The sequence below is a fragment of the Daphnia magna genome, linkage group LG8 (assembly GCF_020631705.1).
Source record: "Daphnia magna isolate NIES linkage group LG8, ASM2063170v1.1, whole genome shotgun sequence".
NCBI lineage: Eukaryota > Metazoa > Arthropoda > Branchiopoda > Diplostraca > Daphniidae > Daphnia > Daphnia magna.
Genome location: NC_059189.1, coordinates 10,785,454 through 10,812,930, shown reverse-complemented (window position 1 = coordinate 10,812,930; position 27,477 = coordinate 10,785,454). Strand labels below are relative to the sequence as shown.

The 27,477-nt window shown below is 45.9% G+C and overlaps 6 protein-coding genes and 1 long non-coding RNA gene across 9 annotated transcripts; 4 read left to right on the top strand and 3 right to left on the bottom strand.

Moving 5' to 3' along the window:
- Positions 1-112: 112 nt before the first annotated feature.
- On the top strand, positions 113-3,382 carry LOC116928372 (sphingosine-1-phosphate phosphatase 2). Of its 2 annotated transcripts, XM_032935453.2 has the most exons (7): positions 113-217; positions 291-970; positions 1,042-1,102; positions 1,205-1,430; positions 1,487-1,712; positions 1,770-2,023; positions 2,107-3,382. In XM_032935453.2, exons 4-7 carry the CDS (start codon positions 1,272-1,274, stop codon positions 2,689-2,691), a joined length of 1,224 nt encoding a protein of 407 aa, XP_032791344.1. In that variant the 5' UTR covers positions 113-217; positions 291-970; positions 1,042-1,102; positions 1,205-1,271; the 3' UTR covers positions 2,692-3,382. The 2 variants fall into 2 exon arrangements, with proteins under 2 accessions (XP_032791344.1, XP_032791346.1); XM_032935455.2 differs by lacking the exons at positions 113-217; positions 291-970; positions 1,042-1,102 and having other exon boundaries at positions 1,124-1,430.
- On the bottom strand, positions 3,284-5,735 carry LOC116928363. The gene is made up of 4 exons (XM_032935436.2): positions 5,523-5,735; positions 4,093-5,464; positions 3,419-4,028; positions 3,284-3,338 (listed from the first exon to the last, which is right to left on the bottom strand). The coding sequence occupies exons 1-4, from the start codon at positions 5,718-5,720 to the stop codon at positions 3,323-3,325; spliced, it is 2,196 nt and encodes a 731-aa protein (XP_032791327.2). The 5' UTR covers positions 5,721-5,735; the 3' UTR covers positions 3,284-3,322.
- A 74-nt stretch (positions 5,736-5,809) lies between these two features.
- On the top strand, positions 5,810-8,613 carry LOC116928371. The gene is made up of 4 exons (XM_032935452.2): positions 5,810-6,910; positions 7,046-7,570; positions 7,642-7,748; positions 7,825-8,613. The coding sequence occupies exons 2-4, from the start codon at positions 7,049-7,051 to the stop codon at positions 8,426-8,428; spliced, it is 1,233 nt and encodes a 410-aa protein (XP_032791343.1). The 5' UTR covers positions 5,810-6,910; positions 7,046-7,048; the 3' UTR covers positions 8,429-8,613.
- Positions 8,614-9,476: 863 nt separating this feature from the next.
- LOC116928370 lies at positions 9,477-11,317 on the top strand. Its single transcript, XM_045178224.1, has 3 exons — positions 9,477-10,376; positions 10,444-10,550; positions 10,625-11,317. Exons 1-3 carry the CDS (start codon positions 9,774-9,776, stop codon positions 11,211-11,213), a joined length of 1,299 nt encoding a protein of 432 aa, XP_045034159.1. The 5' UTR covers positions 9,477-9,773; the 3' UTR covers positions 11,214-11,317.
- A 21-nt stretch (positions 11,318-11,338) lies between these two features.
- Positions 11,339-12,417, top strand: LOC116928378 (glia maturation factor beta). The gene is made up of 5 exons (XM_032935460.2): positions 11,339-11,596; positions 11,662-11,758; positions 11,836-11,885; positions 11,975-12,107; positions 12,170-12,417. The coding sequence occupies exons 1-5, from the start codon at positions 11,354-11,356 to the stop codon at positions 12,307-12,309; spliced, it is 663 nt and encodes a 220-aa protein (XP_032791351.2). The 5' UTR covers positions 11,339-11,353; the 3' UTR covers positions 12,310-12,417.
- Positions 12,317-13,353, bottom strand: LOC123475589 (leucine repeat adapter protein 25-like). Its single transcript, XM_045178464.1, has 3 exons — positions 13,287-13,353; positions 13,060-13,217; positions 12,317-12,975 (listed from the first exon to the last, which is right to left on the bottom strand). Exons 1-3 carry the CDS (start codon positions 13,351-13,353, stop codon positions 12,721-12,723), a joined length of 480 nt encoding a protein of 159 aa, XP_045034399.1. The 3' UTR covers positions 12,317-12,720.
- A 470-nt stretch (positions 13,354-13,823) lies between these two features.
- Positions 13,824-15,138, bottom strand: LOC123475500. Of its 2 annotated transcripts, none has more exons than XR_006650622.1 (2): positions 14,952-15,138; positions 13,824-14,355 (listed from the first exon to the last, which is right to left on the bottom strand). It is a non-coding gene; the product is annotated as an uncharacterized LOC123475500 (long non-coding RNA). The 2 variants fall into 2 exon arrangements; XR_006650623.1 differs by having other exon boundaries at positions 13,824-14,337.
- Positions 15,139-27,477: the final 12,339 nt, after the last annotated feature.

Genomic DNA, 27,477 nt, shown 5'->3' with positions numbered 1-27,477 from the left:
TGTTTTAACGAAAAATTTTAATTATAAAATGAATCGTTTACAAGAGAAAAAGACTTATAATAGTTCGTGAAAAAAAGGTGCTCATTCCTTTTCATTTCAGATGGATTTCAGAAGGATGATTTCATCAAGCCTTTTCCTGATTTTACAGCTCTATTGGACAATGTTCGATTGCATTTTCTGAACAATTTCAACATTACCACGGAGGGAAAAGCTGTCTGTGAGACTTTCGACAAAATCAAAAGTTCATTGCTAACATAGCATTTCACTTAATCTGCTTACGTCTTGCTTAGAAAACCTGAACAGTGAATGACGGTCGAAATTACAGCGACAAATGAACAGGTTTGGTCAACAAAGATGGCGATTTCAAATCCATTCAAAACTTTGCAAGGTCGTATTTAGAAAAGGTTTTTTTTTTCTATCTTGTTACTAATTGACAGACGAAGGTAACCTACTGAAATGGAATGATTGATTCAAAGCCTAAATAAGTGGTCTAACTTTTATGTGATGTCGCAAGATTTCACATACGCCTAAATCTTTAGTGTTATCGCAAGTGATTGGCGTTATAGCACTGAAATACGATACAATTTCAGAGCCACCGAGGAAGACGAGATTACTCCTCATGTGTCAAATGCAGCTTTTGGCTTCGTATGTATGCCGTTTAATCTTTTCTGCACGGATCGTTGTCGTTTGTATGTCTCTGTCTGTTATACGCACCTATCGCCTAGCAACCTACTCTAAAATTTTTTTTTAAATTTTGACATCCCCGGCGTAACTGCCAAATTTCAATCATTATTTGAAACGGCGAGAAATCCGACAATTTTAAAATAAGCGTAGGTAGTCTACTAACTAAAGACGCCATGAATAGTTTCGTAACCATTGACGCGTCAAGTTTGACTTGCTTGTTGGAACTTGGACTGTGACTAAACAAGATTGAGAGTTAACTAATATGCTCTTTATCTCATCGGATCATGTGAGTCATAAGGGACTGATTATCTGCGTCAACATCAAGGACGACTAATTTGTCTTTTGCCTGGCCCACAGAAGTTTTTGACGATAAGGAAGATGGATCGGTCGACCGTTGGAGAGGTGTAGGCGGCTTGAGGTATACTAGGCCAGCCTTAATAAAATCGGCACTAGTGTTTGCCGTGACAGCTGACAAGCGAAACATACGAAATTAACCACAGTGGTGTTCGTGCGCGTTCAGGATCTCGCTGTATATTTACTGTAGTGGCCCGCAGTCACGCCCAAAACCGTTCGGCAAGGCAGAAATCATGCTCAACTTTATTTGGCAATGGATTTTGTATCTGAACGAACCCATACACGTCGCCAATATTCAACGCCATTTCGGTCTCGAGAGGAAAGAATCGCCAACATTCAAAAATTCCACCCAATGTGCAACAACAAATGGCCATTCTACGCCCACCGATAAAGTAAGGTAGCATTATAAATCGTAGCCAAATATGCTGCTCACTTATTCATTCTACAGGTAAAAGAAGTGAGTACGTCCAGTAGTGATGGAGAATCATCAGAATCTGATTTGGATCCACAACACTATGTTATTCACAACTACTATTGGTACTGGATCTTCAAATTTGGAACAACCCTTGGAGAAGAGATATTCTATGCTTCTGTGTTTCCTTTCTGGTTTTGGAACATTGATGGAGCAGTCGGGAGACGAATCATCAACATTTGGGCCCTTTCCATGTTCATCGGTATTTACCCTAAAACATTTGCTAGAAAAATTGGAATTCAATCTTTATTTGAAACAGGGCAATCATTGAAGGATATTGTCTGCTGGCCAAGACCCCAATGTCCACCAGTTATCAGGATGGAGAATAAATGGGCCCTGGAATACGGCATGCCTTCAACTCACGCCATGGTTTCTGTAACAGTGCCTTTCTCGGTCATTCTGCTCACCGCCAATCGTTACGAGTACCCGGTATACATCGGCGTTGCCATTGCATTCACCTGGTGTGTCTTGGTCTCAACCAGCCGGCTTTACTTGGGAATGCATTCCGTAGCTGTAAGTTTTCTTTCCTGATCTAGCCTTTCTATGTACATGCTATTTGACTTGAAGCTAATAGCGAACTTGTTCTTTCCACCCAGGACATACTTGGTGGATTGGCTCTTGCCGCTTTACTTTTGCCCGTGCTTTTGCCTCTAGTCGACACCCTCGACGCCTTCTTGTTGACTCACCCCGCTGCTCCTGGCCTTCTGATCACGACGACGGTGACCCTAATGTTATTGTACCCTGGTTCTAAATTCTCGTCTGCCAAAGAGGACACGGCCGTTATTCTGGGCTCATCTATGGGTCTACAGCTAGGTGGCTGGATTTGTTTCCAGATGGGCTCTATTCGTGGCCCACCTATCAAACCGCCTTATTCCATCATCTGGCCCTCATACGAGATGCTGGGTCTGTGCCTTCTGCGTACAATCATTGGCTTAATCACAGTAGTGGCAACGCGGGCTGTTGCCAAGTCTGTGTCGTACGCTACTATGAGAAGAGTCGTTTCTACCTTACGCAATAGAGACAAGTTGACAAAAGAGGACGCACAAGATGTGGAATTGTTCGTGAAATTAGGCAGCAAATTGTTGACCTATGCCGCCATCGGCATCGACGTTGTTTGCCTTGCTCCGGCCGCCTTCCGGTTTCTCAACATCGAAAGACCGACGTTTCATACTGAAATTTAGATTTATCCGTGTCGTCGTAGTGAGAAGAAAAAAAAAATCTTAATATTTAAATAAAAAGCCTTTAAAAAAAGATTACCAAATGTGCACAGAATACGAGTGCCTTCGTTCAAATGTACATACCAATATAGATTGTGCCTCGATATATTGTTTCCCTTTTCCTTTCCTTTTTTGTTTTTTCCTGACTTTTTCTAATAATGTATTACAAATAGAAAGTCTTGAGAAACTGTATGTATCGTACCAATGCGTTGTTGAGTTCCGCTTTGGTGGAAAGCGCACATTGGTCAGAAACGTTATCCTCATTTGAAAATAAACACACATTCCAATGTCGAACAGCATTTTTTTTTTTTCTTTTCGTTTTCTTCTAAACAGTATCTCAACGTCAATTTTTGCTGCTATCTTGGCGATCTAGCCTTGAACTGTATTGGTCTACCTATAAAAATCACGAAGTCAGCGCATGTGTTCACGTCCCATACCGCGCAACAAGGATGTAACTATCCCAATATTGGGACAAGATAAACATCGAAAGATGATTAGCTTAATCAAATGACGACATCAGAAAGTTCAACTCATCTCAACACAGACGCGTGGCAGATAATTTTGGCAGGCTTTATACAATCCAAGTAGCCTACATTTACTGTTTGTTGTACCTTAAAAAAAAAACTGTATTAAAAATGGGTTGAAAAAAAAAAAATCGAATCAAACGAATGGAAGAGAGGGCTGACATTACAATGAGCGTACAACTTCAATATCCCATTGATTCTTGAGTCCGGCCCAGACTTCGTTTTCGGCACCACGCCAAGTGAAGACGCGATGACGTGTCTCATCGAGGGCTAGTTGATCGGGAGCAACGTAAAGATATTCTCGTCGTTTCGGGTTGAACAGGGCGTAACGGTTGGTAAATTGTTCCGTGTTGACACGATAAGTGTCTAATAGCCAATCAGCTGCACCGTCAGCCCAGGTGTGCACGTCCTCTGGATTACTGCTCTGACGCCACGTGAAAACCCGACGACGCTCTTTGTCGTAAGACAATTCGTCAGCCGAAGGATAAAGATACTCTCCCGGGTAACGCAAACTGGTGAATCGGACGCGGAAAATGCCAGCTCTCCATAGTCCAGTGAGACGCCATTCGGCCCATGGGCCAAGAGGTTCATCCTTGTTGCGCCACGTAAATACTCGGCGTCGTTTAGCGTCTTGTGAGAATTCGTCGCGACCAGGGTACAAATATTCACCTGTGCGTGCATTCTTCAACCTTACAATTAAGGTTTCACCGGCAATCAATCGGGATATAACACTCTTTTTATCGTCAGATTCCCCCCGAAAGTCATCGTCATCCACATCTGTTTGGCACGAAAAAGCAATCGAAAATGAATCTAAAATGAACTGGAAACGATGCAATAATACCTGACGATGAAGGTAAAACAAGTGCCATGGAAGAAGTGGAACCATCATCGTGAATAATAGGTCCAGTCATGTCGACTCGCGGATGATAAGGCACTTCAATATGATCCAGATCCTTCCAGAAGCGATGCTCCCGAAGGGCCACCAGTTTGATCCTGTACAGCTGGATGGGTTTGGGGACGAATCGATCGCCATTGAAAGTGACCAAATCCTTGTTCTGCTCGTACAGATCGTCAATGGCTTCCTGGGTTTGACTTTTCCAGTCTTCAGGTGAAATCGTCTGCTGATGACTGCCGAAATGGCTGTCAAGTTCATCGTGACGAATTAACTGGCGTTTGCGTTCGTTGAGTGACCTGGCAATGGCGTCGGGACGACTGACGGGATCTTCCCAATAGACAGTGCTCCATCTGGCGTCTTCTGCCGTGGAGATTGTTACTTTAGCAGCCACGATGGCTTTTTCCAACTGATCAAAGATGATTTTGTGGGATTCCCTTGGAATCACGGCTTCTGGTTCATCCTGGAAATTGTGTCGGACAATGTCTGACACGGCGTTCCATAGCAGACGCTGAGCATCGTTGACGGTGAGCAATATTTCGCTTGTCCTGCTGAAACGTTTGCTAATTTGACTGAACAACGGATTGGTCTCCGTCATCATGTCTTGCGTTACTTTGACATCTTTGGTTTCTGTGCGTCGTCTGCTGTCGATGCTGTAAGCCAGTCTGAAACGATCAAACAGTTGGGGTTCGTTTTTCAACTGTTCGGCCAGTTGGTGACATTCGATTTTGTCGTAGCACGGCAAACTGAAGCCCACAGTTTCAGTGTACGGAATCCACGGATAAGCCGTTTGGTAACGTTCGTCATCGCCGCTGTGCGCTTTCAGTACGACGCGATCGAAAGGGACCGACTGCACTTGATACGTACGAATCTTCCTTCCGGTGAGTTGACTCAAATGAGAAGCCACAGCTTGCTGGATAGTCTCGTTCCACATTTGTACGCGGAAGCCGACGAAATGTTGGCTGTTGACGCCGCTGTACCACTGCGTTATGGTTGACATGTCCAAAATGGCCGCCGGAGTAAATTGGTACAAGGACCTGCTGCCGTGATGGCCTTTCCGTCCCTGCACGCGATAAATGCGGAGACCAATCGTGCCAGCGAAAGGCATGCTGGTGATAGGTTTGCCTAAATGTTCCAGTCCTTGTTCGCCGACGGCTGCTAGTGCTGTTTCTTGATTTTGTTCGTGGTCCATTATCGTCAGCTGTTCAGGCGTGCCGGGCAGAATAAAAGCCTTGCTTGTGACGATTGTCATTATTACCAAGAATACGACTGCTGTGAGCCTCATGGTTGCTTCTGATCGATTTGAGTCGGCCGTTTTTATCTGGAGAAAAGATTGCGAGAAATTGTGCAACTTGTCAATACGAAAAGAAACCACTTACCTTATTTACGTCGGTATAGTAAGGATATGAATCGTTACGGTACTTATTGTAGCAGATTTTGGAACTGCGGCTGGCCGAAAAGAGGTTTCGACAAACTAGTCGACACTCGTTGGAAGACGTCTTCCTTTTTGTACTGGATCCGATGACATCCGATAGCCTCTGTGTGCATGTTATGGCAACATGTCGATGCACGAGCATCGATGAAATTGATATCGTTTTTGGGGTCAGAAGTTACTAGTACATGGATACATGAAGATATGTCAATCAACACTAGGGGTTACAGAGTGTGTTGGGTGTCTTGTTTGTGAACACGGTAAGATTCCAGGAATCTTCGTCGGTCCATGCACATCACGTCACCAGCAAAGAAATACGAGATGAGTTTAAATCGATAATCTCATTTGCTTCATCAAAAAACTTGATTTGTATATTCCATATCAGCGCTATTTCATCGTTTGACTGTATCTGTTGTTGTTTACCAAAAAATTATTTTTGCTTGTCGCTTACGTTCGGATTATTTTTCAATGACGAATATAACTGTCAATGACAAGTTATCAGCACTTAATAGACAAGCAATCGACAAACTCTTAGAAAAGAGAAAGCAAACACCAGGGTCATGTCAAAAGGTATCAAATGATTTTAGCATGAGGCATGGAATCATGGTTTTCCCGCGATTGATGTACCAAGGACGGGTTTTTTTGTGTGACATCAAGAACATTATCTCTTATTATAAAGTTCAAATGAGTATTCAAAATCTTCGTATTTTTCATATACGATAGTTTTTAAAAAATCGTGAATAAGCGAAACAAGCTTAATTCTGAAGTTTAAGGCTTCGACTTATTTGTGTCATTGCGTGTGTATACACCCTTGGATGTTTTATTGAGCTCGATTGCTTTGTTAGAACCCCCAATAAATTCAGATGAATCGCGAGTTTGATTTAGATCAAACTGGCCAGACACTACATGCATATATACAACATGATACTATAGCCTATAGCGCTATAATTCTTTAAGACTCTTGAAACTGGAACTACTTCCTACCTGACCTTTCTCAAACCAAATGTTATTGAACTTTGTACTTCGTTCTACATGGGGCAGGAAGCATTACCTGTCGATATATATGGCTCTCCGTACAGGTATGTAGGGCCTCTGCCAGGTCATGTGAGGTCGTTGGCTCGACCATCAACCAGCAGAAACGAAGAAATCAGGATAGACATGTGGTATATCGTTTGAGCCGTTTTCTCTTGCGGTCTTCAGTTCGGATTGTGCCGCACTGAATCAACGACCGTCTTCACTTGTATCCTCGCACGTTCACCATTTCATCTGGTCTCGAAACAAAGTTTGATTCAAACATTTTGTTAGTGTCCTTGATCGAGTACAAACTGCATTCAGGTATATGTTTAAGCTATTTGTGCAATTTCAAATCTCTTTTCTGAATGCCTTAGTGTCCGTCTCAATCTGCGATTATTCGTATAAATCAACGGCTTAAAGTTTTTATTTTTTATTTTATTTTTTTTCAAACTATAGAAGATGCAGGAGCCGTTCACGGTAAAGTCATGGATCCTGATGCTGGTCCTGTTCTGTACCGCTCGAAAGGGAACCGTCGTCTCCAGCCAAGATTTCGGTCTGACGTTGTTTCGAGATGAAACGAGCGTAGCAAGGGGGCAACCAGACGATCAGGCGAACCCAGTTGAAACCATTTTCACGTCAATTGGTATCGCAGCTTCACTCATCACCATCGCAGAAGTCATCAACCGAAGAATTTTGCCGCAACCGACGACGTTGTTGGACGCACTGGATGTGGTCAGAAAACTGGAAGACCTGGCGATTCCCGATGATGGTCGTCAATACAAGGACGCAGAAGATACAATTTTAAGGGCCTTGTACGACATGACGGTCATGACGACGAACAATGCGTCCGAACTTCAAACACTGTGGTGGCTCGATCGGGCCAGGTACCTCGATGGAGACATCGTTCTCCTGATGGAAGGTTTACTCGGCCAACAACTTGCTGGATCTGATCTAATGGACAACGTTCAAGACAATCTCAAAGTAAGTCAATGACGCTGACTTTTGATGATGTTTCGTCTTGGATTTGACGTTGTGACGTTTGTGTTTCGCAGTGCGACGCCATTCAAATCTCCGAAAAATTGAGACGTTACAACGATTTGATTGAAAGTGGGTCCATAGCTTTCAATTACTTCTCTGGACTAGGAAACATGCCTGGATTGTAAGTCCTCATCTTTTTTATCGTTGTAAAGCCCATTGTGCCTAGTAATGAAATTGAAACATCCCGCGGAAAACAGGGAAGCGAGTAGAAGGAGAGCGGCCATTAGAGAACGCAACGTTAAAATTCGTGCACGCAACGAAGAACTTGTTGGCGAATGTTTCCAACGTCAACTCAGTGAAATACGCAGCGAGGAATCGACGACAGAACAAGTTGCTGAACAGGTGGCCCAAGTTATGGCCACCCGTTATCCATTGCCAACGCGGTGGGTCGTCGCTGTTTACACGGACGAGCGGGAAACGTCCAGCATCTCACGTGCGGCCATCAAACCGATTAAACCCAAATTGTCGGCCAATTTCAACGTGAAAACGGCCAATGGCTATCGTGTTGCATTGTTCCCCTTTCTAGAGGGAAAACAGCCTCACCTGATCGACGGTCGACGCATTGACGAGTTCTGCGACCGACCCGTTCAAGGAGCCGGTCAAATGCCAACGTGTGACGTTGGTAGCTCTGATGGTGAATACGTCTACAATGAGCTGAGGCGACAGGGCATTGTTCCGGAACCTCTGGATCTCATTGTCGTCCCGAGCGAGGGTCAATTGAGCGTCAGAACTGTACCTCTTGGCAGTTTACCTCCGTTTTTCGCCAAGAAATACCCCGATTTTGATATTATCGTCTTCTAACTTGACCCTCTACAATTTTAAATGTCAAAGTTTGGGAGATTCGTGATGAGTATACCCATATATCTAGATGACGTGTTACGATTGTCAGTTGCTTTTGCTTCGTTTGTGCCTATTTATTGCTATTCTGACTCAGCCTTGTATCGTGTTCTAAAATCCCACAAATAAATGAGAAAGATATGTCAAAAGCAACTTGTGTGACTGATATGCACATAGCACGAAGGATAAACCCATTTACACTGGCTGTATAACAATAACAGCAGGCTTTCTTCACGTATTGTGAAGTTTTCACTGATGCAACCTTTTTTCAAAAATGGCACTTATCAGGCCCCTGGTCATTGCTGGTTTCCAATTTCGTTAAAACAACTCTGTAAAATTTTCTTGCATAGATAAATTAGAATTATTGTGTTGCACTTGTTCATATATTAGCAGTGCTGAGTAGAGAGCCTCTTTCGTTTTATAGCGTAATAATAAGCTACATATTGCAAGTCAGTGTCCCTATATTGTTGGTAAGTTTGCCTCACTGCTACAGGCTTCAATTCATTTACACCAGCAGTTCACGTGCAACAGTGACAGTTTATGATTTTCTTTAGCAAAGTTAAGTTTGTCGTTCGCACTCTAAGGATATCAACGAGAAGATGCACCATGGTTTTCAGCATCCTGCATTATTCGAGACGCTTTATACTAGTATATCGTTTTGGAATTCAATCAGATTTGTAGTAGACGTAGAAAGGTCACAAACCCTAACCCTCATGAACTACAATTGAAAATATTGTCAGGAAGGACATGTACGAAGGAAATCTAGCTTTAAACGGTAAATTTCTTTTAACAGATCCAGCAATACGATCTACTTTTATAATTCTTTAATACCATCGAGCCTTTTTTTTTTACCGACATGACCTTTCTTAACATCAAAGTCGTTGAACTCTATACCTTTTCTCTCCATAAAGTCCTCACCTGTAAATATATTGACGAGAGCAAGAAGGAAGTATCGGGTCATCTAAGGTCATTGGCTTGACCAACCAGAAGAAAGAGGAAATGAAAACGAAGATCGAAATGTAGCCCTTCGTTTGAGTCGTTTTCTCTGTAGTTCGGGTTGTGCCGGCCTGGATCGACAACGTCCTCATCTGTTTCCTCGCAACCACACAAAGTCCATCGTTGAATCCCAACATTCTCATACTACCCTAGTGTCACCCTCTGAATATAATCTGCATTCAGGTAACTAGATTGACAGTTAAAATCTTTACGTCTCATCCGTATATCTGCATGTTAGATGCAGCATATTTAAGTATACATATAGCAAAGGACATTCACGGAACAGCCAACCACGTTATTGCTTGAAATTCAGATGATGCCGAAACCTTTGATAACGACCTCGGCGATCCTCGTGCTCTTATTTTGCGCCAGTCAAACAGTAAATGTCGTCATCAGCCAAGACCCGACCGCAAATCTATTGGCCAATGAAAGCGAGTTAACTAAACAGGAGCCGGAAGCTCCGACTGAAGCCAATGCACCTGAAACAACAGATGAAAATGAGGAAACTAACGAATCTCCTCCAGTCGATGTCGGTGGCAACATTTTAACTGCAATCTCAGTCACGTCCGCAGTCTTGACTGTATTGGAAGCCATCGACCGAAGAATCCTGCCACAACCGGCCACTGCAGAGGACATTTTAGATGGAGTGAGAAAATTAGAAGATCTGATCCGGCCCAATGACCTGGGGCATTACAAGAAAGCAGAAGACTCTATATCACGAGCCCTACACGACATGAGTGTCATGATGTCTGGTATAGGACGTCAAGGTCCAGCAGAAGTCTCGCAGTTCCAGGAACTTTTGTGGCTTGAAAGAGCGCGACTTATTGATGGAAACATTATTCTATTAATGGAAGGCTTACTCGGTCAACAGGTGGCGGGTGCTGATCTGATGGAGAACATTCAAGACGGTCTGAAAGTAAATGGATTCATCTATATATAGCATGAAGCTAAAATCAGTTGCTGTAATTCATAATTGTTTTCAGTGCGACGTCATGGATGTCTCGGAAAAAGTGAAGCGATATAATGATCTTATCGAAAGCGGATCGTTGGCTTTTAATCATTTCGCTGTGTTAGGAAAAATGTCTGAACAGTAAGCCGATCATTTCTCGATTCAGATTATGCAGACATTCATATACTAATTACTGGAATTTCGACATGGTTTAGAGAAATGAGTCGAAGGAGAGCCGCATTCGGACAACGTAACGTCAGAGTTCTAGCTCGAAACGTCCAAGTCGTTGAGCAATGTTTCCAACGCCAGTTGGGCGAAATACGCAGCGAATCTACAACAGAACAAGTTGCTGAACAAGTGGCACAAGTCATGTCCACTCTCTATCCGTTGCCGACACGATGGATTGTCGCGGTGTACACGAATCAACAGGGAATGGAGCGTGGCGCTATCAAACCCCTGAAATCAAAACTTTCAGCCGATTTCAATGTCATTATCAACGGTTTTCACGTGGCTTTGTTTCCTTTCCTCAGTGGAAAAATGCCACAAATGATCGACGGTCGTCGCATAGACCACTTTTGCAACCGGCCTGTCAAAGCAGCCGGGCAAATGCCAACTTGCGATATTGGCAGCACTGATGGTGAATACATTTATGATGAGCTCAGGCGGTTGGGCATCGTTCCCGATCCTCTTGATCTGATTGTCGTGCCTTCGGAAGGCCAGCTAAGCGTGAGAACTGTACCGCTCGGTAGTTTGCCACCCTTTTTTGCAAAAAACTATCCCGACTTCGACATTATTGTGTTTTAATGAAAATTTTATGAAATTAAATGGAGAACGAGGGATGTTTGTTGGCTAAAATGTCTTTTTGAGGTGATAATATAAATGATTTGATACAAAGACCTGTAATTTTCGCTCTGTTTGAAATTGGTGGATTTATCGAACGTTAGATGGCCTTTGCGAAGCCTAGAGCGACAGCACCTACAAAACTTGAGAAACCAAATTTTCCTTTTCTTGGTTTGTGTGGCTATGGTAGTTGTTATTCTGCTTATCCCGTGCATGCGTTTAGTAGGCGTTCAACATGCACGCAGCATATCCTAACTAGCTTATTAGGAGCCAACACCCATCCTACTCGTTCTTACTGTGTCAAATTCGATCTCGAATCAGGTTTCGAAAGTCGTCGTGTTGAAATGGTAGCCGTACTTTATTTCAAATTTCCATATTTTATTTTATACTAAAATATTATTTTCTCAAACAGTCTCAAAATGTCAGTGTCTGTGATATTGACCCAACTCTCAAAGAAGATCTTAGGAAATTTCGCTTCAGAAAATCCACTACAAACGCTGCCATTATAAGTGAGAGAAACATCTCACACCTGTAGGCCTTTATAACAAACTTTAATTATTCTTCATTTTTCTTCCATATACCTTAGTGAAAGTTGACAGAGAAAAACAGTTGATTTTCAAAGAAGAAGAACTCGAGGTAACTTTTCCAGATTTTCTGCTTTCTCTGGTTCAAATAACTTTTTAAACTCTATTTTCAAATAACTATAACAATTTTGACATCTGTAGGATATTGATGTAGATGAATTGAGAGAAGCTCTGCCTGAACATCAACCTCGTTTTATTGTCTACAGTTTCAAGCTCGATCATGGTGATGGGAGGATATCCTATCCTATGTGCTTCATTTTCAGCAGTCCACAAGGTGGTACTTCCATTAGTTCTATCCTACATCACGTTGCTTACATTTTTGGGGATGCAAAACAGATTCAAAAACAGAGCTTCAGATGATGTATGCTGGGAGTAAGCTTGAACTAGTCAAAGTGGCTGAATTAACCAAAGTTTTCGAGATTCGCGAACTTGAAGAACTAACAGAAGAATGGCTTCATTCAAAGTTGCTCAAGTAACTAAATGGCTAGTGAAATTGAAATTTATTCATTTTCCCCTCATTCTTGTTGTTACGGGACCATTCTATACACCGAAACCCAATGAATAAATGTTAACGAAAAACAGTATTACAAAAAAAGAAAATGACCGATTGGAATCAATATCAATAAGGGTACGTCGACATTTCCCACAAAACATTCAGTTTAGACCAAGAATTTCCTTGGCGACCTGCTGCAATTCTCGTGGGCTCATCAAATAAGCTAATCTTCGATCACAAACGTTGCCCGATGCCACTGCAGCATTAGACGGCTTGCGATCTCTAGTTTGTGTCACTGAAGTTTTAGTCATCCATTCTGGCAATTCACGCTCCATTTGTTTCACTTCACAGCAATTTTCCATGGTTCACACGCAAAAGGGGAAAGAAAAAAAAATCACGGCTTTTCACCACTACCCGACGAAATAGAAGAGGTTGATGATGAAATATGTTCATTTTCGTTAACGGCACTCAAGCGATGGGGACTCCGACAAAAATCTTCGTTATGTTCATGGTGATTGAGCTCCCAAGGGTCAACAGCCGACTGGGGTGACATATCAGATGTACTCATGATGCATTTCAAGTCTTGAATCGACTGCTGAAGTGACCACAACTGATTCATCAATTGCATGTCTATTAGTCTTAGCCCAGCCTATTGCAACAATGAGGAAAGGGAGAACAAAATTAAATAAAGTTGATCAAATCAAAAATTTCCATAATTTCCTGGCACGATTACCATCTCTTTCTTGAGAATCGCCAATTTCGTATCAAGGGTAGAAGGCTTTCTACCGAGAGAGCCTGTAGTGGGTGGAGGAGGTGGAGGGTCCCGAGGAGGAGTTCGGGGAAGAGGTCGAACTGCTTTAGCCTGGTTAACAGTTGAGGGTTTAGGGGTCTCTGTAATTGCATTCAACACAAAAAAGATTAAGTGAACTAGAACAGAGTCATCTCAAGCTTTTATGTTACGTTTTGGTGGATTGGTTAGGAATAGGGTTAGATTTTTTGGTACTGGTGGCAATCCTGGAAGAGACATTCTTAACAGTTTTCACTCCTTAAATTTCCATTCCTGGCGACACATTGGACAGAGTTGGTGAACCTGCTGGGAGTTGAGCCACTTCATAATGCAATGCATATGGAAACAGTGGGAGCACTGACCCCAAACTGCAACACAAAGATAAAGAAATTTCAGTTTCTATTTAATTGAAATACTAAAAAAGCAGCATACCAAGTGGGCAATCCTCGCCAGGATACTTGCACTCAGTGCAACAACCATCAAAAGGCTGCCTACAAATGCTACACTGGTCATCTACAGCTACACCATTCCACTTCCAGATTGCTACACCACCCCAACCTACATAAATTTGTTGAATAAAACTGGTTTAATTTGAGAAATTCAACTTGTTAGAAGCTTGAATTAATAATATGAACTGTAAACAGGATAGACAGGAGAGTGTCAAGTACTTTTAAAACTGATGGGGGGACGAAAACATCGGAAGACTTACGTTTAATTTTAACTTTCATTTTTCATTTTAGATATCACCTGTGAAAATATAAAAGCGTTCCTGTACGAAATAAAGCTTTGGCACAATGGGAAATAGAGGGATATTGTAATTTAAAGGAATGTTCGTCTGTAAATGTGCTGACAAGCTGTCACTTCAATGCTCTTTGGCTTTTTTGCTTGAAGCAGAGTCATATGGGGCCAGGATAAAATGCGCACGCAGACCGCGGACTGCGGACAGGAGAAACTGCGGACTTTCACCTGCGGACTGGCCCAAAATTTTTTTCAGATTTTTCGTGGACTTAGGGATAAAATGCAGACCGTTTCGGGGCCAGGATAAAATGCGGACGCGGACAGGAGAAACTGCGGACTTTCACCTGCGGACTGGCCCAAAATTTTTTGACAGATTTTTCGTGGACTTAGGGATAAAATGCGGACCGTTTCGTACATGGAGCGATTGAAAGTGCGGACCGGACAGGATAAACTGCGGACTGGTATCTGCGGACTCCATGCCCATATCTGATATTAAATTTCAAACTAAAAATAGTATTTAAAAGTCAACATATGCATTATTAAAAATATGAAAGTAAAGGACAGTTTATATAACATGGTTACTTCTTAACTAGGTAAATTCTTGGCACAACAATTCAAATAAAACATGTAATAAACTTAAAAGGATTTGGGGTATCCAAGGGGTTTTTAAAAACTCCTGAAAGGCATAATGCTGTTCTTTTGGAAGACATTTCTTGTGGTACCATTCTTTGCAAAGTTTGGTACCACATTGCCGCCTTCTGAAGGACGATTTAAGTGCGCTACGGTGGTCTAATTCAAATTCTTAGTTATGCATAAAAGAAAATAAAATATAATGGATTTGGCCTATAGGAAAAAAAAAAAAAATAGTCAGCTGCTAAGAGCTGTGCGCATTTTTATTTTTATTCATTGGAATTGTTGCATGCATACATATTTTTAAAAAGCAAGAGTTATCGAACAACAGCCAATGCATGACAAAAACTAGGTTGATCTGTCTTGACTAGAGTAAATTCAATGCCTGTAAAAACAAGTCAAATTTTGCTGCTATATATATTATAAAATTTTAATGTTAAATACTATTATGAAATGAAGACTTTACTTACCAATTTTCTGCCTTACCAACGCATAGACATGTGGATGCTGTATCCCCGTAGGCCCGTATAATACGCGGACTGCGGACAGCTACCCTGTGGAGAAACTGCGGACTGCTGTCAAAAATTTTGGGCCAGTGCGCAGGTGAAAGTCCGCAGTTTATCCTGTCCGCAGTCCGCGGTCCGCGTCCGCATTTTATCCTGGCCCACCGTTTCGTACATGGAGCGATTGAAAGTGCGGACCGGACAGGATAAACTGCGGACTGGTATCTGCGGACTCTATGCCCATATCTGATATTAAATTTCAAACTAAAAATAGTATTTAAAAGTCAACATATGCATTATTCAAAATATGAAAGTAAAGGACAGTTTATATAACATGGTTACTTCTTAACTAGGTAAACGCTTGGTACAACAATGCAAATAAAACATGTAATAAACTTAAAAGGATTTGGGGTATTTCCAAGGGGTTTTTAAAAACTCCTGAAAGGCATAATGCTGTTCTTTTGGAAGACATTCCTTGTGGTACCAGTCTTTGCAAAGTTTGGTACCACATTGCCGCCTTCTGAAGGACGACTTAACCGCGCTACGGTTGTCTAATTCAAATTCTTAGTTGTGCATCAAAGAAAATAGAATATAATGGAAAATGAAATATAAATATAAGGATTCTCCCCTCAGAGAACTCAAAAGATGGTGACGATAGACACCACCATGTTGACGATTTCCACAAGATCGAAGACGGGAGTATTGCCCACGTTCACGGCCTACCTCAAAGAGAACGGCGGGAAAAGGGTAAAGATAATCGGATTAATAGACTCTGGAAGCGAGAGAACGTTTGTCCTTCAGGACACGGCGACCAGAGTCGGAGCAGATAAGATAAGGGCGGAATACCTGGTGGTCAACGGGTTTGGCGACCAGAATAAAGCTGGCAAAAACCATGCGGTATTGGGACTCAAGCTTACGGGACTGAGCCAGGACGCCCCAGAGATAAAAATCGAAGCGATTGCGAGGAAATTCCTAGCAAACGCGAAGAAGGTCACCCCGACAGACTTCTCGAAGAGCCTGATAGGCGAGGGGAAAGACCTAGCCGATGACTGGTACATAACCGGACAACAAGGCAGTTAGTTTAATATTATCGTTGATTGTGACTTCATCTGGTCGATAATGCAGCACAAGACCATCCCAGGCACAAATGGGCTGGTCGCGTGTGCAAGAAAAGTCGGCTGGTTGATCTTTGGCACGATAAGTGAAAACGGTAAAGCGGAAGAGCAAGTGCTAACCACGACTGTAGACGCTCAAAGACCAATGATGGACTTCAAGGAATTTTGGAGTCTAGAGCAAATTGGAATAACCCCGCAAGAAAAAGCAGAACCTGCATTCTTGGAAGCCTATTAGGAGACGATTCAGCAGACCGTAGATGGGCGATACATCGTGTTGTTCCCCATCAAGATCGGCCATCGCAAAATCGAATCCAACCGGAATATAGCGATGATACAGCTGCAAGGGCTGCTGGGCAAGACCCAATTGGAAGATTAGCTGAAATATCATGAGATACTCCAGCAATATATCAGGGAGGGATTTATTGAAGAAGCAGACCGAGAATTCGCCGGTAACTGCACCTATTTTTCGGTAACCACACTATTTTTCCACCGATCTCCTGGCTTCGTCTACTTATTGGTATAGTTGCTTTGATTGTCTTTTTCCATTGTTGTTTTGTTTGCACTTGTTCCGGCTGTCGCTGCGTGGTCCCGCCATTGCCTTGTTTCTCGTTCCGGCGGATTGCTGTTGGAGTTCCACCATTGTTGCTGTTGCTGCTCTCCTAGATCCATCTACGCCTTGTTCCACGCTGTCAACGCCGTCGTTCCTGCAATCAAGATTCAATTAGTAAATTATTAAATATTCTCTACTTCTCTTCATCTTTCAGTTATTTGTTGCTTGTGTCGCGGCAATAACCGCATTCCTTTTCCGTACTCTACGGCAAAACTCTTCTTGATACTGTCACCCGATAAGGTGACAGGTTGGCCAATAAACAAATAGATATACGCTGGCACTTCGGTGCTAGGCCTAGAAATACAAACAGAAAAACGCTGACACTCCGGTGTTAGGCCTAGAAAAGATAAGAAATTAAAATATACAAATATACACTTAGATTTCTGAGTCGGCAGTCTCCGACATAAAGATTGAACAAATCTTTAAATGGTGGCTAACAAATTGCCTCACCGCCCGGTGACCAAAGTAAGCGCGGAGACCACGAAAATTCGGCCGGTGTTCGATGGGTCAGCCCATATGAAAGACAGACCTAGCATCAATGATGCTTTGGAGACAGGGCCGAATCTAAACCCGGAAGTGTTGGCAGTCTTGTTGCGGTTCCGACAAAATCGGATAGCCTGGACAGCCTATATTACTCAGGCGTTTCCCCAAGTGGAGATCCGTCCGAAGCACGGGAGACTGATTAGGTTCATTTGGGTCGATGATCCTAGGAAAACAGAGCCCAGGCTGATTGAGTACAGATGGAGGAGAGTACCGTTCGGGTTGTCATGCAGCCCGTTCATTCTCAAGGCCGTCATCCTCAAGCACCTGAAGGGGTTCGAGAAAATATACCCCGAGACCGTGCGACAGCTACAACAGCAGTTGTACGTTGACGACTGGCTAGGGGGTGAGACCAATGTTGAAGAAGCGGTGAAGATTATTCGCGAAGCGAATACGATATTCAAGGCTGCAAAGATGGAATTGTGCAAATTGACCTCCAACAGCGAAGAATTGATTGAGAGACTGCCGGAGGTCCAGTTTAAGGAAACGGTCATGAATGTGGCAGCAGAGATCAAGTCAGCCACGAAGGCTTTAGGGGTGATCTGGGATCCAGCATCGGACAAATTTCGGTTTGATCCGACGCAGGTACTTAGAGAAGCCCGCGAAATTGGTGACAGACCCACCAAACGGAAGCATTTTAGCCTAACGCTGAAAACCTTTGACCCCTTGGGTCTCATCGCTCCGGTGACGTTGGTGGGGAAACTGTCGGAAATTCCGACGGACGAAGCTCATAGCCCTCGTCCGTGTGACAACCCTTTGGCCGAAGCAGGCTAGACTCAGACGAGTCACCCTCGGTGGAGTGCCGTGATACCGAGGATAAGGAAGTCTATTAGCGGAAGCAAGTGACTTAAGACGGCCTATGGCTCGCAAGAGCCGTAGATAGGAGGCTGGAGCTCGAGACTGTGCTATTGGAACTGCCTGTGTGCTTTTCCATATATATGGAGACACCTGTTGAGGGTGAAAGGAATGACGTGAGGGCTGAACTCATTGAGGCGGAGCCTGCAGAGTTCATCCCACTAGAATATAGGTTTCATTCCCGCAGGGTTATCGGGAGGTTTACTGATCGATAACCGGCAATCATCAGCAGCGGTGCCCTCTATTCCAGGATCGGACGGCCGGACAAATTAGACAACGGTGTAGTTTTTCTGTGTATAAAAGGGGCCGTCGTGCCATGTTAATACACTCACTTTTTCTCACCGACTTGTCGCGTTAAGGTCCCCTCATTTGCTCCAGTAATCCGTTCTGTTTCAGCAACGCTCGAAGTTCTCCTGCCGCCGCCTCCTCCAGCTTGCCAGCCGCCGCCACCGACGTGCCAGCCCGCGAACGAAGCAGCCATCCGAGACTTCTCATCAAACCGCAACGAGTAATACTCAGCGGCCGTGAACACTGTTAAGCCAGACAAGGCTTAACAGGATTTGACCGAGCTCTAGCCCGATAAAGGCGAATAGCCGTCACCGGACTTACAGCGCAAGCCCGATAAAGGCGAACGCAGTAGTCGTTTAATAAGTGCTACGGCAACAGATAAAAGTTAAACCGAAGGAAAGGCGCACAGTCTGGCAGGCTTACCACCGTAAGACCCGACTGACCTTCTGCGCCAGCAGTAATCTGGCCTTACGGGACAAGATTCCTGAAATTGGTCCTTCGAACCGGAAATCCCGGTGTTAAAATGCTCGAAAGTTGGAAAAAACACAATTTTCTGGGACTCTGAAAAAAGTTAGGACTCAGCCGAAAAATAATATTTTTCAGCTGGGACTTAGAAAATTTTTCAATCTTTTCGATAAGAACTTAGGAAAAAACTAAGGACTTAGGAAAAATTCAACCAATTAAAAATCTTTTTCGTTTTCTCTCTGATTGCAGTGTCGGACAATATCCGTACGCCCGCCGAAGAGTCGGTATACCGCCAGTTCGAGAGAGCCCTCGAGAACAACAATATTCACTCGCTGTGGGTCGGCCTAGACCGGGTGGTGCCACGAGAAGTCTTCCGTCGGTTAGGCCTACGGGAGCCATTCCCTCGCCCACCTCAGCTCCGGCTAAAGCTAAACCAACCACCTCGTCCAGCAGATTCGCCCCCTACGCCCGACCGGCGGAAACCGACTTGAAGTTCTTGAACGACCGGCTAGAATCGGTTCAAAAGGTGAAGGAGGAACACGCATTGGCCATACTGATTGCCCAGAGAAAGGAGGAAGAAGCCGCAGAGACCGCGCTTTACCTACAGCAAACTTGTCTCCTGCGCAGGGAGAAGGAAGCCCTTGTACAGCGCGAGGAAGAACTCGCAAAAAGCTCCACAGTGCGGAGACTTGCAGCGAAGACCCCCGAGCCTTACGTCCCGTCACCGATAGTGCGGCCGGCGGTACTGCAGATTCAACCTCTCCTAGACGCACCTTATCAGCCCGGACCATCCGCCCCGGCTCCCGAAGCTCTACTAGTAACCCCGGCGCGGTCCTCCAAATCCTCGAAGTCCTCCAAATCTTCAAAATCGCGTAGCGGCTCGTCATGGTCGAGGACGGAGGCGCCCGGGTTGACGCCTAAAACCAGCAAGGAGGGCCGAGGCAGGACATCCTCGTCAGAGAAGGTGCTCGCAAAGCAGTTCAAGAAGCACGGGATCAACACCTCGGACGACGAGGACGCCGTGCTAAAATCCCCTACAAGCCCTTATTCGGCATAAAAATTCTGTATACTCGTTGTTGTTACTCGTTGCTTCGGCATAAAAACTTCTGCATACTCGTTGTTACTCGTTGCTGCTAAACGCAAATAAAAATATTTTCAACCGATATATCGCGTCTTAACTGACCCCATTCTTTGGTAAAAAGAAAAATTATAAAAGGAAATGGCGGAATCGAAGTCAGGCAAAACCCGAGCGGCATTGGTCACGGAGGTGTCCGACGAACGATTCTCGTTACAAGAAGTAGCATTGGACGAGGCGAAAAATGACATCGCCAGCCTTAACGGCTGAATCGAAAGAGTCGACGCTAAGTTCACGAAGGAATGTCAACGGTTGAGCCAAGAAGCTCAGACCGTAACTGACAGACAAGATGGTACGCTAGCGACGATCGATGCAAGGGTGCGAGCGCTTGAAGTGGAAGTTCGCCGTCTTGGCGTGTTACTGCCACAAGTAGAGTTGCAGCTCCAGCAGAGACAGTCGACGGCAATAGAAACCATGATGAAGACGTTAAGAGACGAGATGCACGAGCAAAGGGCGAACATCACGTTTTCGCATCAAAGAATGGTTGAACTCGAAACCTCCAAGGCGATGAAAAAACACAAGGACGATATCCTTATTGAGCTGAGGCGATGCCGAGTGATAGAGCAAGGAGAGACCCCCGAGACGGGGGGAGACTCCTCGGTAGAAACAGTGACGGCGAGAAGCCGTCACGCAAGTGGCGCGTCGGTGATAAAAATCTCCTGTGATACCAGGGATGATTTGACGGCCGAAAGAGACACCCTGATGGGAGAACTGATGGGTGCCGGACACATTGTGAGAACGTCGAAAGACAGGAAAGAACGCCGAGTGAATACACTCAAGGCACATTCCAGATATGACAGAATTGTGGAATTAACATGGAAGCTGGCTGGAATCTCGATGGCGGATGAGAGAACGAGTGACCGCGAGCAGCTAGATGTAGCGCTGAGCGAGATAGCGGTGTTTGAACAGTTGGTGGAGTCTTCGAAACGAAACCCTACACCAACGACCACGACACTCGTGAATCGACCAGCGTTACCCCTTCCGGTGTTAAGTGGAGACATTGCAGCGTAGGGGAGTTGGAAAGCCGCCTGGGCGACCTACGACGACGACAACACGCTGACAAATGAGCAAAAATATTAGTACCTTCGGGGCTGTTTAAAAGGAAAGGTGGCCGACGCGGTTTCGTACCTGCAATACGGGTCGAATCAATACCGCAAGGCGATGGAATTACTGACCGATAGATTCGGAGACCAAGATAGGCTGAAAAGCACTATCTGGCGGAACTAAAGGCGATGACAAACACTTGATTGAGCGAGACTTCCGCTCTTTCGCAGTGGCAAAAACTCCATGATGGGCTGGCAAATAGCGTCGCGGCGTTAAACAACCTTGGAGTAGATACAAGGACACATCAAACCTATCTCGCCCCAGACCTACTGGCGTCCTTTCCAAGGGCGTTGGTTAGCCGGTGGAGAGATAGGTGGGAAGATGATGAACCGACGTTCTCAAAGATTTTGAAGGCCCGGCAGAGGGAAATAAAACATAGAGAAGAAGACGAGACGTCGGCGTCGAGCGGTAGCGGGAAGCCCGTGCCAGAGTCAGCCGCTACCACGACGAATAACGGGAACAGAGGCATGGCATGCCTGTTCTGTCAAAAGATACATTAACACCATAACTGCAACCAAGGGTCGTCAGCTCAGAGAAGAGCGGCGGCAGAGAAAGAAGGTCGGTGCCTGAAGTGTCTGGCCCGATCTCATAGGACGGAACATTGCATCTCGCGAATTCCGTGCAGACACTTCGGAAGCACGGAGCATAGCCCTGCCGTATGCGTGGCTAGACCACGGGGTGGCGGTTACGCGCCAGCTCCCGCAGGAAACAGAGAATTCTCCTCTCAAAGAGCTCCAAAGGTGGTGACGATAGACACCACCACGTTGACGATCTCAACAAGATCGAAGACGGGAGTATTTCCCACCTTCACGGCCTACCTTAAAGGCAGCGCCGGAGACCGGGTAAAGATAGTCGGTTTAATTGACTCTGGAAGCGAGAGAACGTTCGTCCGTCAGGACACGGCGAACAGAGTCGGAGCGGAGAAAATAAAGGGCGGAATATCTGGCGGTCAACGGGTTCAGAGACCGGAACAAAGCGGGAAAAAACCATGCAGTGTTCGGACTCTAAAAATCGAAGCGATTGCGAGGAAATTCTTTGCAAACGCAAAGAAAGTCACCCCGACGGATTTGTCAAAGGGCCTGATAGGCGAGGGGAAAGACTTAGCCGATGGCTGGTACAGAACCGGGCAACAAGGCAACCAGTTCGATCTCATCGTCGGCTGCGATTTCATCTGGTCGATAATGCAGCACAAGACCATCCCAGGCGCAAATGGGCTAGTCGCATGTGCAAGCAAAGTCGGCTGGTTGATCTTCGGTACGATAGATGAAAGAAATAAAGTGGAAGAACAAGTGTTAGCCGCAGCAATAGACGTGCAAAAACCGATGACGGACTTCAAAGAATTTTGGAGTCTAGAACATATGGGGGTAACCCCGCATTAAAAAGCAGAACCCGCATATTTGGAGGCCTATCAGGAGACGATTCTGCGGGCAGACGATGGGCGATACATGGTGTTGTTCCCCATCAAGATCGGCCATCGCAGGATCGAATCCAACCGGAACATCGCGATGATACGGCTGCAAGGGCTGCTGGGCAAGACCCAAATGGAAGACAAACTGAAATACAACGAGATATTTCAGCAATAAATCGGAGATGGATTCCTCAAAGAAGCCAACCGAGGATTCACCGGTGACTGCACCTACTTACCTCACCGCCCGGTGATTAAAGTTAGCGCGGAAACCACGAAAATTCGGCCGGTGTTCGATGGATCAGCACACATGAAGGAAAGACCTAGCATCAACGATGCTTTGGAAATAGGGCCGAATCTAAACCCGGAAGTGATGGCGGTCTTGTTGCGTTTCCGACAGAATCGGATAGCCTGGGTCGATGATCCTAAAAAACCCCAGCCTAGATTCATCGAGTTTCGATGGAAAAGAGTACCGTTCGGGTTGTCATGCAGCCCGTTCATTCTCAAGGCTGTTATCCTCAAACACCTGAAAGGGTTTGAAGGAATATACCCTGAGACAGTGTGGCAGCTACAACAGCAGATGTACGTTGACGACTGGCTAGGGGGGGAGACAAATGTTGACGAAGTGGAGAAGCGTATTCGCGAAGCGTACACGATCTTCAAAGCCGCAAAAATGGAGCTGTGCAAATGGACCTCCAACAGTGCAGAGTTGATTAAGAGACTGCCGGAGGTCAAATTTAAAGAGACGGCCACGAACGTGGCAGCAGAGGGTAAGTCAGCAAAAAAAGCCTTAGGGGTGATCTGGGATCCCGCTTCGGACAAATTTAGGTTTGATCCGACGCAGGTACTCAGAAAAGCCCGCAAAATTGGTGACAGACCCACCAAACGGAAGCTTTTCACCCTGGCACTGAAAATCTTTGGCCCTTTGGGTCTCATCGCTCCGGTGACGTTGGTGGGGAAACTCATCATGCAAAAGGTTTGGTTGGCAGGATCAGGATGGGACGAGCCCATTCCAATCGAAGTGATACCTCATTGGAAAACTTTCATTGACGGAATAACAGAGCTAAGGAATACATGTCAGCCCCGATGGTCGGGAGAACATGAAGGGAGACTTCATCTGTTCTGCGACGCAAGTAATGACGCCTATAGTGTGGTGGCATACCTGCAGAGAATCGATGGGGAAGACCCAGTGATACTGTGCAGCAAAACAAGAGTAGCGCCGGACCCCAAGAAATCAGTTTCGATCCCGAGGCTGGAGCTTCTGAGCCGGCTCTTGGCAGCGAGACTCGGGAGCTACGTCGAGAAAGCGACGGAAACAGTGATCAAAAGAAAACTTCTGTGGACCGACTCAGCGATAGCCTTCTGTTGGATGAAAGGCGAGGCTGGTCGGTGGAAGCAGTTTGATTACAATAGGGTGACAAAGATAAGACGGACAGTGGAAACTGAAGAGATCAGGCACTGCCCAGGGTTACAAAACCCGGCGGACGTAGCATCCAGAGGGGCTACGGCAGCACAGTTAAACGAACAAAAGAGTTGGTGGATTGGCCCATCTTGGATGGGGAAAGAGAGGGAATGGCCCCAGTCACCAAGCTCAGCGACCGAGCTCCAATTACAGGAGGTCTTGGTCGAAGAAGAGACAGTCGAAGTAACAAAATGGGCGATATCAAATTTTTCCTGATAAGGACTTAGAAAAAAATCATCAAACTAAAATTTTCTTTCTCTTTTTCTGTTTACAGTGTTGGACAATATCCGTACGCCCGCCGAAGACTCAGTCTACCGCCGATTCGAGCAAGCGCTCGAGACCAATAATCTTCATTCATTGTGGGTCGGACTAGACCGGGTGGTGCCGCGAGAAGTCTTCCGTCGGCTGGGCTTACGGGAACCATTCCCTCGTCCCACCACCGCTCCACCTAAGACCAAGCCTACCACCTCGTCAAGCCGCTTTGCCCCCTACGCCCGGCCGGCGGACACCGACCTAAAGTTCTTAAACGAAAAGGAACGCGCCGAGTTGGAGTCGGTCCAAAAGGTCAAAGAGGAGCACGCTTTGGCCATACTTATAGCCCAGAGAAAAGAGAAGGAGGCCGCCGAGACTGCCCTATACCTTCAGCAGACCTGCCTATTGAGACGGGAAAAAGAAGCGCTGCTTCAACGGGAGGAAGAACTCACCAAGAGCTCCGCAGCCCGGAGACTCGCTGCCAAAAACCCCGAGCCTTACGTCCCATCGCCAATAGTCAGACCGGCGACCCTACTTGCAATTCAGCCGCTCCCAGAAGTACCTTCTCTGCCCGGACCATCTACTCCGGCTCCCGAAGCTCCACCAGTAACCCCGGCGCGGTCCTCCAAATCCTCTAAGTCATCCAAATCGTCTAAGTCCTCGTCAAAGGCGGGGACGGAGGCGCCCGGGGAAACACCTAGATCCAGCAAGAAGGGCCGGAGTAGGACATCCTCGTCAGAGAAGGTCCTGAGCAAACAGTTCAGGAAGCACGGGATTCATACTTCGGAAGACGAAGACGCCGTGTTAAAGTCTCCAACAAGCCCTTATTCGGCTTAAACTTGTTCTGCTACGGCGGAAAAAATCTTGTTATCGTTGGTTGTTGTTGACGCAAAATAAAATATTTTGAAACCGAGCTATTGTGTCTTAGTTGACTTAATTCTTCGTTGAAATAAAAGAAACAAAAATGGCAGAAACAACAAAGTCAGGCTAAACCCGAGCGGCAGTGGTCGCGGAGGTCTCTGACGAGCGTTTCTCGCTACAAGAAATATCATTGGACGAGGCGAAGAACGATATCGCCAGCCTAAACGGTTGGATCGAAAGAGTCGACGCCAAGTTCACGCAGGAATGTCAACGGTTGAACCAAGAAGTTCAGACCGCAATTGGCAGACAAGACGGTACGTTGGCGACTTTCGATGGAATGATACGAGCGCTCGAGATGGAAGTTCGCCGTCTTGGCGTGTTACTTCCGCAACTAGAGTTGCAGATCCAACAGAGACAGTCGACGGCGATAGATACCGCATTAAAAACGATAAGAGAAGAGATGTTCAATCAAAGAACGGACATGACGTGTTCGTTACAGAAAATAGCCGCATTCGAGTCCTCCAAAGCAATGAAAAGACACAAGGACGATATCCTTATTGAGCTGAGGAGGAACCGAGTGATAGAGGAAGAGGAGACCCCCGAAACGGGGGGAGACTCCTCGGCAGAGACGGTGAAAGCGAGAAGCCGTCACGCAAGTGGCGCATCAATCGTAAACATCTCCTGTGATACCAGGGATGATTTGACGGCAGAAAGAGACACCCTGATGGGAGAACTGATGGGTCCTGGACATATCGTGAGAACGTCGAAAGACAAGAAAGAACGCCGAGTGAACACACTCAAGGCAAGGTCAAGATATGACCGAGTGGCGGAGCTGACACGGAAGCTAGCTGGAATCTCGACGGCGGAAGAAAGAACAAGTGACCGTGGGCAGCTAGACGTGGCGCTGGGTGAAATAGCGGTGCTGGAACAGTTGGCGGAGTCTCCGAAAGGAGACCCTACACCAACGACCACGACACTCGTGAACCGTCCAGCGCTACCCCTTCCGGTGTTTAGCGGATATATTGCAGCGTGGGGGAGTTGGCAAGCCGCCTGGGCGACTTACGACGACGACAACACGCTGACAAATGAGCAAAAATATCAGTACCTTCGGGGCTGTTTGAAAGGAAAGGCGGCCGATGCGATTTCATACCTGCAATACGGGTCGAATCAATATCGCAAGGCCATGGAATTGTTGACGGAAAGATTCGGAGACCAAGATAGGCTGAAAAAGCACTACTTGGCGGAACTCAAAGCGATGGCAAACACTCGACTGAGCGAGACTTCCGCTCTGTCGCAGTGGCAAAAACTCCATGACGGGCTGGCAAATAGCGTCGCGGCGCTTAACAGCCTCGGAGTAGATACAAGGACTCATCAATCCTATCTCGCCCCGGACCTACTGGTGGCCTTTCCAAGGGCGTTGGTTAGCCGGTGGAGGGACAGGTGGGAGGACGATGAACCGACGTTCTCAAAGATCTTGAAGGCCCTGCAAAGGGAAATAAGACTTAGGGAAGAAGACGAGACGTCGGCGACAAGTGGTAGCGGGAAGCCCGTGCTAGAGTCGGCCGCTACCACGGCAAATAATGGAAACAGAGGCCTGGCATGCCTATTCTGCCAAAAGATACATTTGCATCATAACTGCAATCAAGGGTCGTCAGCTCAGAGAAGAGCGACGGCAGAAAAAGAAGGTCGGTGCCTGAAGTGTCTGGCCCGATCGCATCGGAAGGAACATTGCATATCGCGAATTCCGTGCCGACACTGCGGGAGCACGGAACATAGCCCTGCCGTTGTCGGAAATTCCGACGGACGAAGCTCACAGCCATCGTCCGGGTGCCAACCCTTTGGCCGAAGAAGGCTAGACTCAGACGAGTCACCCTCGGTGGAGTGCCGCGCTACCGAGGGTAAGGAAGTCCATTAGCGGAAGCAAGTGACTTAAGACGGCCTACGGCTCGCAAGAGCCGTAGTATGGAGGCTGGAGCTCGAGACAGTGATATTGGAACTAGCTGAGTGCTTTTCCATATATATGGAGACACCTGTTGAGGGTGAAAGGAACGACGAGGGTTGAACTCATTGAGGCGGAGCCTGCAGAGTTCATCCCGCCAGAATATAGGTTAAAGTTCCCGCAGGGTTATCGAGAAGTTTACTGATCGATAGCCGGCAATCATCAGCAGCGGTGCCCTCTATTCCTGGATCGGACGACCCAACAAATCAGACAACGGTGTAGTTTTTTCTGTGTATATAAGGGGCCGTCGTGCCGTGTCAATACACTCACATTTCTCACCGACTTACTTGCGTGCAGTCTTGTTTCCTGCTCCTGTAATTGTCTTGTAAAGGTCTTTTTCAGATCCCTCGCCGCCGCCTTCCTCCAGCTTGCCAGCCGCCGCCTAAGACGTGCCAGCCCGCG

Bases quoted from the DNA above. Each gene is read 5' to 3' on its own strand.
- LOC116928372 (XM_032935453.2), top strand. From the start codon at position 1,272: ATGCTCAACTTTATTTGGCAATGGATTTTGTATCTGAACGAACCCATA. The intron at 1,431-1,486 runs GTAAGGTAGCAT...TTCATTCTACAG, and splicing joins ATTCTACGCCCACCGATAAA to GTAAAAGAAGTGAGTACGTC. The intron at 1,713-1,769 runs GTATTTACCCTA...TATTTGAAACAG, and splicing joins GGCCCTTTCCATGTTCATCG to GGCAATCATTGAAGGATATT.
- LOC116928363 (XM_032935436.2), bottom strand. From the start codon at position 5,720: ATGCTCGTGCATCGACATGTTGCCATAACATGCACACAGAGGCTATCG. The intron at 5,465-5,522 runs GTAAGTGGTTTC...TCTTTTCTCCAG, and splicing joins ACTATACCGACGTAAATAAG to ATAAAAACGGCCGACTCAAA. The intron at 4,029-4,092 runs GTATTATTGCAT...CGTGCCAAACAG, and splicing joins TGTTTTACCTTCATCGTCAG to ATGTGGATGACGATGACTTT.
- LOC116928371 (XM_032935452.2), top strand. From the start codon at position 7,049: ATGCAGGAGCCGTTCACGGTAAAGTCATGGATCCTGATGCTGGTCCTG. The intron at 7,571-7,641 runs GTAAGTCAATGA...TGTGTTTCGCAG, and splicing joins ACGTTCAAGACAATCTCAAA to TGCGACGCCATTCAAATCTC. The intron at 7,749-7,824 runs GTAAGTCCTCAT...CGCGGAAAACAG, and splicing joins CTAGGAAACATGCCTGGATT to GGAAGCGAGTAGAAGGAGAG.
- LOC116928370 (XM_045178224.1), top strand. From the start codon at position 9,774: ATGATGCCGAAACCTTTGATAACGACCTCGGCGATCCTCGTGCTCTTA. The intron at 10,377-10,443 runs GTAAATGGATTC...AATTGTTTTCAG, and splicing joins ACATTCAAGACGGTCTGAAA to TGCGACGTCATGGATGTCTC. The intron at 10,551-10,624 runs GTAAGCCGATCA...GACATGGTTTAG, and splicing joins TTAGGAAAAATGTCTGAACA to AGAAATGAGTCGAAGGAGAG.
- LOC116928378 (XM_032935460.2), top strand. From the start codon at position 11,354: ATGGCCTTTGCGAAGCCTAGAGCGACAGCACCTACAAAACTTGAGAAA. The intron at 11,759-11,835 runs GTGAGAGAAACA...CATATACCTTAG, and splicing joins TACAAACGCTGCCATTATAA to TGAAAGTTGACAGAGAAAAA. The intron at 11,886-11,974 runs GTAACTTTTCCA...TGACATCTGTAG, and splicing joins TCAAAGAAGAAGAACTCGAG to GATATTGATGTAGATGAATT.
- LOC123475589 (XM_045178464.1), bottom strand. From the start codon at position 13,353: ATGTCTCTTCCAGGATTGCCACCAGTACCAAAAAATCTAACCCTATTC. The intron at 13,218-13,286 runs GTAACATAAAAG...ATGCAATTACAG, and splicing joins CCTAACCAATCCACCAAAAC to AGACCCCTAAACCCTCAACT. The intron at 12,976-13,059 runs GTAATCGTGCCA...TTGTTGCAATAG, and splicing joins CGATTCTCAAGAAAGAGATG to GCTGGGCTAAGACTAATAGA.